Source organism: Hypanus sabinus, chromosome 5, assembly GCF_030144855.1.
Source record: "Hypanus sabinus isolate sHypSab1 chromosome 5, sHypSab1.hap1, whole genome shotgun sequence".
In the NCBI taxonomy this organism is placed as follows: domain Eukaryota; kingdom Metazoa; phylum Chordata; class Chondrichthyes; order Myliobatiformes; family Dasyatidae; genus Hypanus; species Hypanus sabinus.
The window spans coordinates 112,781,173-112,796,813 of NC_082710.1; the positions used below are offsets into that span (position 1 = coordinate 112,781,173).

Here is a 15,641-nt window from a genome sequence, read left to right on the forward strand (position 1 = left end):
TCCGAAAGTCCTGAGGAGCAGGGCTTTGAATTCCGTGTACTTGCCGTCTGCCGGGGGCGACTGTACGAACTCCGCGACCTGGGCCGCTGCGTCCTGGTCGAGGGAGCTCACCACGTAGTAGTAGCGGGTGTCTTCTGAGGTGATCCGGCGAACGTGGAATTGGGCTTCGGCTTGCTGGAACCATAGGTCCGGGAGCTGTGTCCAGAAACCCGGCAGTTTCAACGAAACCGCATGAACAGAGGCGGCGTCGGTCATTTCTGGTCCAAAAATCGTTTGGACCGTCGGGGTCACCAATTGTAGCGGTGTGCTACACGCAGCGCTAAAATTACGACACGGAGTCGGTAACTGCAGTCGAAGGAAAAAACTTTATTCGAAAACTTCAGCCTCACTTTTAAGCCTCTGTCAACCGGCCCCCCCATGGCGAAGAGGCTCCAAAGCTCTGTGCTCGCAAACCCCCGTAGGCTATCTAATTGTGAGTCGGTTCGGATTCGCTAGGAAATGAGTCGCCACAGTAGTATATATATTTATTTATTTCCCCAAATAACCAATAATTTTACCTTCGGAGCACCTATATATTTAATCCTATCTTTTGTAAATAAGGGCGCCCAAATTTTCAGAAATATTTCATATTTATTTCTTAAATTACAAGTAATTTTTTCAAATGGAATGCAGCTAAGAGCTATATCTATTTTCATTTTCATTTTCTTAATGTATGTTAAAATTCTTTTTCTTTTCACCGGTCCATTAAGCCCATTAACATTAAAACTTCAAAAAGTCAGTAAATTAGTCATTATTTTTAACAGTCTATAGTAATACCTAACTTTTCAACTTCCGTAGTACCTTGGGGAATCTTTTTAAAATTCTCCGTGTTGCCATAGGTCTTCCCCCCCCCTCCCCCCCCCCCCCCGCCGATTGTCCAGGCAAAGAAAGAAAGATTAAAGAAAAATAGATCATAAAGAAAAAAAATAACAAAATACCCCCCTACTAATGTTGTGAATAAAAAAAACACAACATTACCCACCTCCGTTGTACGGGTCATGGCAATCGCCATGATTACGCACGTGAATCCCATAGCAACCAATCCAAAATACCCCCAGCTCCCCGTAACATAAAAAGTATATATAAGAGAAGAAAAAAAATATCACTACTCTCGATTAATATTTCTCAAATTTTTACCTTTCTCCCCCTGTATCATATAATTAAGAATATATTTAAATATTCTTCTGTCCTTAAACATCCATCAACTCCATTCACTGTCCCTGTCTTCATCTTTAATCCATTTCGCTTTTAAAGCTTTGGCTGTGGTTAACAAATATTTTGGAGTTCTTGTGCAAATTCTTCCGCATCCCAATAATCAGTAAAAGATCTTCTTTTTCCATCATCCAAAAAAATTATCGGGATTGCCGGGTGGCGCAATATAAATTTATATCCTTTTTCCCATAAAACTTTTTCCGCTGGGTTAAACTCCTTCTTTCTCTTCAAAAGGTCATAACTTATATCAGGATAGAAAAGAACTGTTTTCCTTTCTATCATCAATGGTCCGTTTCTCTTTCTGGCACATTGGGCAGCCACCTTCAGGATCTTTTCTTTATCTTGATATCTTAAGCATTTTATCAAGATTGATCATGGGTTTTGAACAACTTGAGGTCTTGATCTTAAGGCTCTGTGAGCCCTTTCAATTTCAATTAACTGGGTTCCTTCTTCCTTTTCCAAAATTTCCGGAATCCATTTTTGAAAAAAAATTATTGGATCCTCTCTCTCTATACCTTCTTTAAGTCCAACAATCTTAATATTATTTTGTCTGCTAAAATTTTCAAGTACTTCCACTTTTTCCAACAACCGTTTTCTTTCTGATGTACAGGCAGAAATATTATCTTCCATTTTATTCACTCAATCAATGGTGTCTCCCATTGTTTCTTCCAAGTTTTTAATTTTCTTGTCCATTTTGTCCTGTCTTTTCATCATTTTATCAAATACAATCTTCATATTTTTAATATCTTTTTTATTACTTGTAATGCTTTTAATTTATGCATTATTTGCACCAAAGATTTTTTTATGTCTCCAATATCACCTCCAACCTCTTCCTGTTGCTCTTCTTTGTTTGTCTCTTCATCTTTGTCTGATTTATCCAGAGAATCTGATTCCACCTTAAATTCACTTTCACTTTCAGTTCTGATCATAGCTGGGATTTGTAGTTTGGGTTGCTTGTGTTTGTGCACACCCCTTCCTTCATGCATGCGCAATTCCTGTTGCTCTTTTTTTTTGGAAACGGTTGATGTTGCCACAGTTTCCTGTTCTGTATCGCCGGAGGTAAAATACACTTGAGCCCGAGGCTCCTTCATGGCAGTCGGCCTTGATTCTTTTCAAACTTGTGTTGTCTTCAAAGTAGTAGTTTTCTTCTGCTTCTGTTTAGGAGACATATCTTAAGACAATCCTGAGTAGTTTATAAGTAATTTTTAAAAGGTATTTACTAACTTTTCTTCACTTAAACGTTATTTTACTGGTTTTTTACGGGAGAGCTGGATTTCCATGTCTCGATCCTACGTCATCACGTGACGTCCCCCTGATGCGGATGAAATTGTCCTGCACCAGGTCTTCAGGATCCATGGTTTTCTGATGGACATTGTGTCAGATTGCAATCCACAATTCACATCTCATTTCTGGAAGACATTTTGCAAACTGATTAGGGCAACTGCGAGTCTTTCCGCTGGGTTTCACCCACCATTCAATGGCCAGGCTGAGTGGGTGAACCAAGATATGGAATGTACCCTAAGATGCCTGGCCTCTGAAAGACTGGATTCGTGGAGTGACCATTTGGCCTCGGCAGAGGTCTCCCACAACACTTCATGGCATTTGGAACACACAGTGTCCCCTTTCGAATGCCAGTTTGGGTATTTTCTTTCATTCTTCCCAGAGCAAAAACCCGAGTTTGGTATTCCAGTGGCTGAAATCTCTTCTGATGCTGCAGGGAGAAATTGACTAGAGCAAGGGAGATTCTGTTAGCTTCTACCCAGAAGGCTGAAATGAATGCTAACAATAAGAGAATACAGGGATCAGTTTCGTAGCCTGTTTGGTATTTCCTCATGGACTGGGAAGGTTCCGGAGTCAAGGAACAGTGCTGGATTCTTCAAAGTGATATCTTGGATCCAGCTCACATCCATGACTACAATCATCATCACTCTGAGCAGCCAGGGCCGTCAGGAGTTGGCCACAGGGGAGGGGACCCCGTTACAACACGCACCCAACTGCACCAGCTTGTGGGCTTTAGATGCTGTAACTTGACGGAGGCTGAGGGGAGATCTGACAGAGTTTCACAAGATTATCAAAGGCATAGATAGAGTAGACAGCGAGTATCTGTTTCCCAGAGTTGAAATGTCTAATACCAGAGGGCATGTATTGAAGGTAAGAGGGGATAGGTTTAAGGGGGATGTGAAGGGATGTCTGGAATGCACTGCCTGGTATCGTGGTAGAGACAAATACGTTAGAGGCTTTTAAGAGATGTTTGGATAAGCACATGGGTGTAAGGAAGATGGAGGGATATGAGCATGGTGAAGGTAGGAAGAATTACTTTTTGGGGGTTTTTGATTCACATTTTAGCTGGTCCGGCACAACATTGTGGGCTGAATGGCCTGCTCCTCTGCTGTACTGTTCTATGTTCTAAAGCTAAGGACCAGGTGTTGTAAGGCTGCCCAGGCACTCAGGCTCTGTCCACACTAGACTGGATAATTTTGAAAATGCCGGTTTCGCGTAAAAATGATAGGCGTCCACATCAAGTGTTTTTGAAAATACCTCCATCCACATTAAAATGGGTATTTCAGCAAATCTCCTACTGTGCATGCACAGGACACATCTGCCGTAAACAAGCGACATGTTTGGTGTCGAATCTCACCATGAAAGACTTGATGCACGCTTGTCCAGTTACAGACTAGAAAAACTTAATTGCCAAATGACGGACAGCTGTTGGCTCTTGCGCAGAAAGACTTAAAACTAAAAAAAAGCAAATACTTGAACGTATGGAGGCAACCGACAGGGAGTTCACAGACAGTATGACCCAGCTGATGACGAACATTGAAAAACTGACTAACTCTGTTGCATTAATAAAACACCTCGTTAAATGTATAAAACATGTCTGTATCAGTATTATCTTGTATTTCCATACAATGTTACATTAGGCTGTTACAGATCTATTGTCAGAGAAGTACTTGCATGAATAGGTCAACCATCTTCATACAAGCAAGGACAGAAAACAGGGCACAGTGAGTATACTTATTTATTCAGTAAGTAATTGGTCAAAGTATTTGGTGAGTACATTTCTAACTCTTCTGGCTTCAGTTTCATTGCCATCTGTTCTAAAATTGTTAGTTTGCGTTCAAGGAAACAATGAAATGGCGTGCTGCCGTCACCATCTGTTCCGGCACGTCATGACAGCGTTTTTAGATTTCTCCGGTTACTCCATCCACACTGCTCTGCCCAATCCAGCGTTTTCAAATTTATACACTCTGGAGGGCATTTTAGAAAAATTCTGTTTTCGGGAGAAGAAAACACTGTTTCAGTGTGGACAGAGTGTCAAAACAAAGAGAAAAAGCTTCAGTTACTACGGATTTATCTGGTCTAGTGTGGACGTAGCCTCAGTGTTACCCAGATGACACCATTGTTACCAGTATGGATGGCAAGGAACAGCTCCAAAATCTCAAGACAGTGAGAAAAAGGTTAGAAGATTATGGGCTCAGAGCACAAGGCAGCAGGTGAGAATTCCTAAAATCAAGCATCACTTACAGTGATCACACCAGTGGTGCACAAGCTCTACAGCAGTGAGTCAAAAAAAATTCAAGTGATGGTGGATGCCCCGAGGCCAATTGCCATATTACAGTTCCAGTCCTTTAAGGATTTGTCAATTACCAGAACAGGTTCCTGCCAAACCTGGCTACTCTGCTCCACCTCTTGAGCTCATTATTACAGATTGGGCAGAAAAGGCAATGGACAAATGAGTGTGAGGTGGCTTTCCAAAAGCCAAATGCAAGGGTTTGTCTTATATGGGGATTGAGAACAGTTGTGCCATCCAAGCTGAGAACTGAAGTCTTGGTGGAGCTACATGCAGGTCATCTAGTCAAGGTCAAAATGAAAGCCATTGCTTGAAGCTTTGTCTGGTGGTCTGGGACAGATCGACAGATGAAGAAGCAGCTTGCCATGCATTGTCTGGGATGCCAACATATCCAAAAAATATATCCAATCCAGGCAACATCCTGGTAAATCTCTGCTGCACCCTTTCTGTGGTTTCCACATCCTTCCTGTAGTGAGGTGAACAGAACTGAGCACAGTACTCTCAAGTGGGGTCTGACCAGGGTCCTATATAGCTGCAACATTACCTCTTAGCTCCGAAACTCAATTCCATGATTGATGAAGGCCAATACACCATACGCCTTCTTAACCACAGAGTCAACCTGCGCAGCTGCTTTGAGTGTCCTATGAACTCAGACTACAAGATCCCTCTGATCCTCCACACTGCCAAAAGTCTTACCATTAATTCTATATTCTGTCATCATATTTGACCTACCAAAATGAACCACTTCACACTTACCTAGGTTGAACTCCATCTGCCACTTCTCAGCCCAGTTTTGCATCCTATCAATGTCCCACTGCAACCTCTGATAGCCCTCCACACTATCCACAACACCCCCAACCTTTGTGTCATCAGCAAGCTTACTAATCCATCCCTCCACTTCTTCATTTATAAAAATCAATAAGAGTAACAGTCCCAGAGGCACTCCACTGGTGACCGACATCCATGCAGAATATGACCCACCTACAACCACTCTTTGCCTTCTGTGGGCAAGCTAGCTCTGGATCCACAAAGTAATGTCCCCTTGGATCCCATGCCTCCTTACTTTCTCAATAAGCCTTGCATGGTGTATCAAATGTATTGCTGAAATCCATAAACTCTACATCTACTGCTCTTCCTTCACATCCTCAATAAATTCAATCAGGCTCGTAAGGCACAACCTGCCCTTTACAAAGCCATCTTGACTACTCCTAATCATATTATACCTCTCCAAATGTTCATAAATCCTGCCTCTCAGGATCTTCTCCATCAACTTACCAACCACTGAGGTAAGACTCACTGGTTTATAATTTCCTGGGTTATCGCTACTCCCTTTCTTGAATAAAAGAACAACATCAGCAACCCTCCATTCCTCCGGAACCTCTCCTGTCCCCATTGATAATGCAAAGATCATCCCCCAGGGCTCAGCAATCTCCTCCCTCGCCTCCCATTATAGCCTGGGGTACATCTCATCTGGTCCCAGTGACTTATCCAACTTGATGCTTTCCAAAAGCTCCAGCACATCTTCTTTCTTAATATCTACATGCTCAAGCTTTTCAGTCTGCTGCCAGTCATCACTACAATCATTAAGATCCTTTTCCATAGTGAATACTGAAGTAAAGTATTCATTAAGTACCTCTGCTATTTCCTCAGATTCCACTTCCCCACTGTCACATTTGATAGGTCCTATTCTTTCACGTCCTATCCTCTTGCTCTTCACATACTTGTAGAATGCCTTGGGGTTTTCCTTAATTCTGCCCACCAAGGCCTTCACATGGCCCCTTCTGGCTCTCCCAATTTCTTTCTTAAGCTCCTTCCTAGTAGCCTTATAATCTTCTAGATCTCTAACATTGCCTAGTTCTCTGAACCTTTTGTAAGCTTTTCTTGTCTTCTTAACTAGATTTATGACAGCCTTTGTACACCACGGTTCCTGTATCCTGCCATAACTTCCCTGTCTCATTGGAACATACTTATACAGAGCTCTACACAAATATCCCCTGAATATTTGCCACATTTCTTCCATACTTTTCCCTGAGAACATCTGTTTCCAATTTAAGCCTCCAATTTCCTGCCTGATAGCCTCATAATTCCCCTTACTTCAATTAAACACTTTTCTAACTTGTCTGTTCCTATCTCTCTCCAAAGCTATTGTAAAGGAGATAGAATTATGATCATTATCTCCAAAATGCTCTCACTGAGAGATCTGACACCTGACTAGGTTCATTTCCCAAAACCAAATCAAATACAGCCTCTCCTCTTGTAGGCTCAGTAATATTTGAGCAATATTGTTAATCTATTCCTTGATTAAACATCTTTATGTAAATAATTCATTATAGGTTATACATATGTGAATGGCATATGTGATTATGCCACCATGTCATAAATGTGTGCCTCTATAAAGGAAAAACAAAATGTGCATGAGTTATCACCCAGGCTCCTGTGTTTTTCTTTTGATTTGGAGTTACAAAACATACTGAACACAAGAGAAAATCTGCAGATGCTGGAGAGCAAAGTTACACACGAAAAGTTGGAGGAACTCAACAGATTAGGCAGCATCTGTGACAAAGAGTACAGTCGACAAATCAGGCTGGCACTCTTCATCAGGATTCCTATTGGAGGGTTTCGGCCTGAAACACTGACTGTGTACTCTTTTCCAAAGATGCTGCCTGGCTTGCTGAGTTCCTCCAGCATTTTGATTGTATTACATAACCTATTCTTTCTCACATGCCATCTACTTCACCCTGATTCTGCCACCCATCTACATTGGGGGCTTAATAGTAGTAACCAATTAACCTATCAGTCAGCATATCTTAGACACGTGCAAGGAAACTGGAAAACCCATTAGACAGTCCATTTGGTTACACGGAGGTCATGAATAAATTTGGGTCACACTGGAACTGTGAAGCAATTGCATTACTCTGTCACTCAAATTTTATCTCTTATTTATTGGTACCAATGTGTGTGTGTCTCCATCTCTCTTTTCCTTTTGCAGAAACTCATAGGAAATGAATCATTTGCACTTCCATACTGGAATTTTGCCACAGGAAGCAATGACTGTGATGTGTGTACGGATTCTTTGTTAGGATCCCAACATCCTGATGATCCGACATTAATAAATGGGAGCTCCAGGTTCTCAAAATGGGAGATAGTATGTAACAGGTTGGTAATTGAATACTATAAATTGCAGGACAGCACTGCATTAAACACTATTTGCAAAGTGAAAGATCCTGAAATCAGGGAAGTTGTTATAGATGCAAGGGCTTAGTATTTGTATCAGTTAAAAGGGAAATCCAGAGTTTTCCACCTGCCTGTCGCATGCATTTTATTTATTTAGAGATAGAGCACTGAATACACTGAATAGGCAACTCCAGCCCTTCAAACCGTACTGCCCAGCAACCCCTCCCCGACAACCCAGATTTAACTCAAACCTAATCACAGGACAATTTACAATGACCAATCAGCCAACCAGATACATCTTTGGGCTGTGGGAGGAAACAGGAAGACCTAACGAAACCCCACGCATTCCCCGGGGAGGACATACAGAGACTCCTTACAGAAGACGCCAATGTCGAACTTCGAACTCTGACACCCGAGTTGTCATAGCATTGCACTAACTGCTATGTTACCATGGCGCCCATCTGAAGCATTAGTGTATGGAGATGCACGTGACCAACAGACTCATTTCTAAGTAGTCATAACTTGTGGAATGATGCAGCATCAATAACTCTCGGAGACATGAGGCGAGATACAGGCTTTTATTGGCTGGAAGAAAGAACAAGCAGCAAGTGACCATCACACTGCATCTTGGAGACTGAGGCCAGGGTTGTGTCTCCAATTGCCTTTATACCGGGGTCTGTGGGAGGAGCCACAGGAGCAGTCAGCAGGGGGCGTGTCCAGACAGGTATACATAGTTCACCACATGGAGTCCCACTCAAAACAAGCTCCATTTTAATTCTTTCCACCTACTACACATACATGGTTCTCACAGGTTTCCCCCTTGCACCTCCCCTCCCCATGTCATTTGCCTCTCCCCTAATGGTTTCCATTCTCACCTCCTTATCAGTCTTCACACTGTTCCTGCTTCCCTCATCCCACATTGTTTCTCACATTCTCACATGCTCTCTCTTTCAACTTTGTCTGCTACCTGGCACTTCCTGTCCACTCTCTTCCAACCATCCGTCAATCACCTCAGACTCCCTTTTTACCGCTCCCCTTCTCTTTGTGCTGACTTTCTCACCTCTCCAATTGCAATCCTGATGCAACATTTTGGCCTGAAATGTTGACAATTCCTTTCCTCCTACAGATGCTACTCCGCCCGCCGAGTTCCTCCAGCAGGTAGTTTGTTGCTCCATTTTAACTTACGTCAGCTGCAGGAAGTACATTTTTCCTTCTTTAACTACTACACCACACTGCACTACAAATTGCCAAGGTGGACTGAATGGGAGAAAGATATATATCTGCTTTGTATGCAATAGATTTAATGTTTCATGTTGAATCGTCATACCTTAAATGATAATTGTTTCTTTCCAAATATGCTTCTGACCTGTTGAGGGTTTCCAACATTTTCTATTTCTCTGCTTGAGTCATGGAGTCATAAAACACAGTGAAAATATCTTCAGTTCACCATGTCCATCCTGACCACCAAGTATACACCTAAGAACTTGAAGCTCTACCCTTTCAACCTCAATACTACCCCACTTTCTGAAGTCAATGAAGACTCTTTTGTTTTGTTGACACTGAAGAAAAAGTTGTTGTCTTGACTACATACCACTTAGTTCTTTATCTCCTTCCTGTACTTTGATTTGTAATTTGAGATATGGATACTACAGTGGTATCACCTGTAAACTTATCAATGGAGTTGGAGCAGAAACTACCCACGTAGTCATGACTGTACAGGGAGTAGAAGAGGAGTCTAAGGATGCACCAGTCATGGATCAGGTGAGGAGCACAAGCACAAAACACAAAATTAAAATCAGCGATAAAATCTGTGTTTGATAGTTGCTGTGAAGTGGATACACTGATGGGCCAATTTCCAATGCTCTATTTCTTCTGTACATTTAGTTGCCCATAATAAAAACAAAACAGCTGGACAAAACATCTACTGCAGGGTAAATTGGCAAATATTGCAATGTTACTGCAGGTTAGTCCATAATATTGGGGCACATATTCCTTGATCCATGCCCTATTAAGCACATCTCCCCAAAAGAAATGAATTTCACTGTAATATTTTGATTATTTCATGGGATATTAAAAAATGGAAGATTATTTCCTTTCGAGTACGAGTCTCGGGAACTGGTGGATCACATTGTTGAATCACTGCAGTCCATGTGGTGAAGGTACTGTTGCGCTGCATTAGATCTTGATGTAACTGAACACCTTAGTTAGCCATTGCAATGCACAGTTTTAAATGATCCGTATCATTGAGGACTGACTGTTTATCAATCGGACATAGGTAACAATGGCAGACCTGCTTTCCTAAGATGTGTAATTGAATCAATAGGTTGTTAGAACATAGAACATTGAAAGCTACAGCACATTGCAGGCCCTTTGGCCCACAATGTTGTGCCAGTGATGTAACCTCCTCTAGAAACTGCCTAGAAATTCCCTAGCGCATAGCCCTTTATTTTTCTAACCTTCCTATACCTATCTAAGAGACACTCAAAAGACCCTATTGTATCTGCTTCCACCACCACCACCAGCAGTGCATTCTATGTTCTCACCACTCTCTGTGTGGAAAAACTTACCCCTGACCTCCCCTCAGTACCTGTTTCCAAGCACCTTAAAAATATGCTCCCCCATGTTAGCCATTTCAGCCCTGGGAAAAAGCCTCTGACTATCCACATGATCAATGTCCCGCATCACCTTATATACCTTTATCAGGTCAGGTCTCATCCTCCATCGCTCCAAGGAGAAAAGGCCAAGTACACTCATCCTATTCTCATAAGACATGCTCCCCAATCCAGGCAACATCCTTGTAAGTCTCCTCTGCACTTTCTCTATAGTATCCACATCCTTCCTGTACTGAGGTGACCAGAACTGAACACAGTACTCCAAGTGGGATCTGACTAAGGTCTTATATAACTGTAACATTACCTCTTGACTCTTGAACTCAGTCCTATGGTTGATCAATGCCAACACACCATACACCTTGTTAACAACACTGTCAACCTGAACAGCAGCTTTGAGTGTCCAATTGACACGGACCCCAAGATCTCTCGGATCTTCCACACTACCAAGTGTCTTACCATTAATACTATATTCTGTCTTCAAATTTGACTTAACAAAATTAACCACCAAACTTATCTGGGTTGAAGTCTATCTGCCACTTCTCAGCCTAGTTCTGCATTCTATCGATGTCCCGCTGTAGCCTTTGACAACCCTCCAGATTATCCACAATACCCCTAACCTTTGTGTCACCAGCAAACGTACTAACCCACCCTTCTACTTCTTTATCCAGGTCATTTATAAAAATCACAAAGAGGAGGGGTCCCAGAACAGATCCTTGTGGAATACCACTGGTCACTGACCTCCATGCAGAATACGAACCATCTAAACCACTCTTTGCCTTCTGTAGGGAAGCCAATTCTGGATCCACAAAGCAAGGTCTCCTTGGATCCCATGCCTCCACACTTTCTGAAGGAGCCTTGGATGGGGAGCATTATCAAATGCCTTACTGAAATCCATATACACACCATCCACAGCTCTACCTTCATCAATGTGTTTTGTTACATCCCCAAAGAATTCAATCAGGCTCATAAGACACAAACCCATGCTGACTATCCCTAATCAGATTTTGTCTCTCCAAATGCTCTTAAATCCTGCCTAACAGGATCTCTCCAACAACTTGAAATCAGACTCACTGGTCTATAATTTCCTGGGTTATCTCTACTCCCTTTCTTGAACAAGGGAACAACATTTGCAACCCTCCAATCATCCAGTACTTCTTCTGTCCTTATTGATGACGCAAGAGGCTCAGCAACCTCTTCCCTCGCTTCCCACATTAGCTTGTGGTATATCTCATCCGGTCCTAGTGACTTATCTAACTTAATGCTTTTCAAAAGCTCCAGCACATCCTCTTTCTTAATGTCCATATGCTCATGTTTTAATGCACTATAAGTCATCCTCACAACTGCCAAGGTCTTTTTCCATGGTGAATACTGAGGCAAATACAGAAGCAATTGTTGTAACAAATGAATACATATATGGCCATCACCACCAGCTATTTTTGGTTTAAACTTATTTATGTTAAAATTGAATTTAAATTCCTTAGTTTGTGTAGTGAGATTTAAACTTGTGTGTTCATTTCATTACTCCAGGGCACTGGATTACGGTCTTGCAACAACACCCCAGGTTGCAGTAAGATGCTGTTACTATTAAAAGTTCTAATATTCAGTTGTTGTGATTTCTATGCAAATTTATAGTTTGGATGTCTATAATCGCCTTGTCATCCTTTGCAATGGAACAAATGAGGGTCCAATCAAAAGAGGGTTCATGGAAAAGGACAACATAAGGCTGCCAACCATGGAGGATATCCATCATTGTTTGTCTATTGAAACATTTGATACTCCACCTTATTTCCAGAATTCCAGCTTCAGCTTCAGGTAATATATACAAACTTGACTCAGAATTGAGAATTAGTATGAATTGGTTTTATGGTAATTAACGAAAGATCTTCATGCAATAGACATGCTTAGGGAGAACTGAAAAGAAATCAAAAGTTTATGAGGTAAATGTTTGGCAACTAATTTCATGATTCCTAAACGTTAATGGGGTCATGTAATACTTATTATTCAGGTGCAAATTAATATTCAAAAAATGAGGTATAAAATACCTGTGCACATATTTGACAGCAAGGATGAAAGATATGATTGAATGCAATCTTGAAGAGGCATGTACATGTAAACCTAACTACCATGTAACAGCTTGCAGAGCAGTTAGATCATAGAGCAATTCCGTGTTTCATGCCACCTGTGTCTTTTTTACACTTCCACACACTAGTCTGTATCTTGCATTATCATACATGACATGATAAAGACTTCCCCGCTCAATGGAATTATGAGCTATTCAGTGGTCATTTGCTGTATTATTTGTTCTCAAAGAGTGTGTAGTTGTATGTTTCTGGAGTCCGTGCCTGACTAAATTGTAAGCAAGTGTTTTATGACAGTGAAAATGTAATGTAGCATTGGGGAACCAAAGTGGGACAACTCATGAGCTGCTGTCTCACAGTGCACACGACCCGGGTTCAATTCTGACGTCAGTGCTGTCTGAGTGGAGTTTGCATGTTCTCCATTGATATGCATAGCTTGTTTCAATTAAATAAAAGCACGCAGGAGATGGCTTTAAATGGTGTACATGCATAGACACAAGCACATGCGCAGGCAACAGATCAATATGCAGTGCTGGTGGGGGGGGGGGGGGGGGTCAGTGCTCTAAAAGAAGAAGATCCGTACATTATACTTTTTCACCCTTTAGATTAATGCAACATAAAACTGCATACATACAAAACATTCAATTTCCCTTTCATAAACCCATATTCCAAATAAACATGCTTTCATAATAATAGTCCATAACTAACTTCACAGACTGAAGGTTCAGTCTTTTGGGTGGCACTTTGTTTCTTTCAGGATAGTGCCTCTGGATCTGTGGAGCGGAATCAGGTTTGGCAGATGTCTTGTAAAAGGCATCAATGCTGTCAGTCACATCATCACTGAGGGTTAAGACAGGTGGCTGTAATATATCCGTCTTGTTGGATCCAATCGACTCAGGAGTGTTCTTCGGTTGAGCATTCAGTATCTGGTCCACACAACATCTCCATCTCCAACATCAGTGGTCCAGTTCTTGTAGCTATCCTACCAGGTGTCTACTTGTCTTCTCCCAAAAACCCAAGAGTGTGTAGGTTTCAGGGTTATTTGGCCACTGTAGGTTGTATGAGTGTGTAGGAGAGTCATAGAACTTGGAAAGGAGTTGCTGGCATTGTGGGGAGAATAAAATAAATTTGGTGTAGGATGAATATAAATAGGTCTGTACAAACTCAGTAGGTGGAAATAAAAATACAGCAATACATTAACTAAAGAGGTAAGGAACAACATGACACAAAGAAAAGACTTACCAAAATGAAAGAGATAACAAGAAAGACGCTAATTACACCAAAATGGAGCAAAGCAAATAATACAAATTAGAGAGAGATTGAAGAAAAATCAAAATACTCTCCAGAAGTGTATTACTAATAAGTAGTTATTGTTATATGAGAGCATTTAAGTGTAATAAATGTAGTTAAGAACTGTGATATGAACAAAATAAGGGGTTGTATATCTATTGACAGAATCAGAATAATGAAAAAACTATACATTACAATAAGAAATATATATAAAATTTAAGTAAAATAAATAGTGCAAAAAGAGAGCAAAATAAAACTACTGAGATGGTGTTCATGGGTTCAATGTCCATTCAGAAATCTGACAGCAGTGGAGAAGAAGCTGATCCTGAATCATTGTGCCTTTAGGGTCCTATACCTTTCCCTTGATGGTAGCAATGAGAAGAACACATGTCCTGGGTGATGGGGGCCCTTCATGATGGATACTGCTGCTTTGAAGTGTTGTATTTTGAAAGTGTCTTTGAAGGTAGAGAGGCTAGTGCCCATGCTGACTCAGGTACTATTATTTTGCACCTTATTTCAATCCTGTGCCATGGCCTCTTCACACTGGATGCTGATGCAACTAGTTAGAATGCTCTCCACGATTCATCTGTAGAAATTTGTGAGTTTTTGGTGACATGCCAAGTCTCCTCAAAAGCCACTCCTGTGACTTCTTTGTAATTGCATCAATATGTTGGGCCCAGGATAGATAGAAACAACATAGAAACATAGAAAACATACAGCACAATGCAGGCCCTTCGGCCCACGAAGCTGTGCCAAACATGTCCCTGCCTTAGAACGACCTAGGCTTTACCCATAGCCCTCTATTTTTCTAAGCTCCATGTAGCCATCCAGGAGTCTTTTAAAAGACCCTATTGCCCTATCATCCGTGGAAGCAGGGTCCTGGGCTTTGGCAAAGTGGGCTTCGGCGTAAGGGGACTTCAGTAAACCTGTGTGATTGCTCGCTGAGGGGAAGAAGGTAAGGTCGCTAGGTGCTTTTTAGACTTATTCTATCAATTCAGTTCAGGTATGGGGGAGACAGTCAGAGCAGTGGTGTGCTCCGTATGCAGTATGTGGGAAGTCAGGGTCAACACAGTTGTCCCTGATGACCACACCTGCAAAAGGTGCGTCCAGCTGCAGCTCCTATCAGCCCAAGTTAGGGAGTTGGAGCGGGAGCTGGATGAACTACGGATCATTCAGGAGGCAGAGGCAGAGATAGATAGGAGTTATCAGGAGGTAGTCACACCAAAAAACCAAGAAGTAGGCAGATGGGTGACAGTCCAGAGAGGCAGGGGGAGCAGGCAGAGAGAGCAGAGCACCCTTGCGGCCATTCCCATTAACAATAAGTATACCGCACTGGATACTGTTGATGGGGATGACCTACCAGGAATGAGTTGTAGTGGTCCTGCCTCTGGCACAGAGGTTGAACCCTCAACTAGGAAGGGGAGGAGGGAAGAGAAGAGAGCGATAGTTTTAGGGGATTCTACAGTCGGGGGGGCAGATAGGAGATTTTGTGGGGCAGATCGGGAGTCTCGGATGGTATGTTGCCTCCCTGGTGCCAGGGTCCGGGACATCTCAGATCGGGTGCAGGCTATTCTTGAGAACGAGGGCATGAACCCAGATGTAGTGGTCCATACATGTTGACCAACGATGTAGGTAAGGTGAGTGAGGGGTTCCTGCTTAGAGAGT

General features: G+C 42.0%; 1 protein-coding gene across 1 annotated transcript in view; it reads left to right on the plus strand.

Annotated features, from left to right (window-relative positions):
• Positions 1–15,641, plus strand: part of dct (dopachrome tautomerase) — a 64,273-nt gene that overhangs the window by 25,896 nt on the left and 22,736 nt on the right. The window contains exons 5-6 of the mRNA XM_059970363.1: positions 7,812–7,978; positions 12,241–12,420. Coding sequence (XP_059826346.1) covers positions 7,812–7,978; positions 12,241–12,420 — 347 coding nt within the window. The remainder of the gene's footprint in view (positions 1–7,811; positions 7,979–12,240; positions 12,421–15,641) is intronic.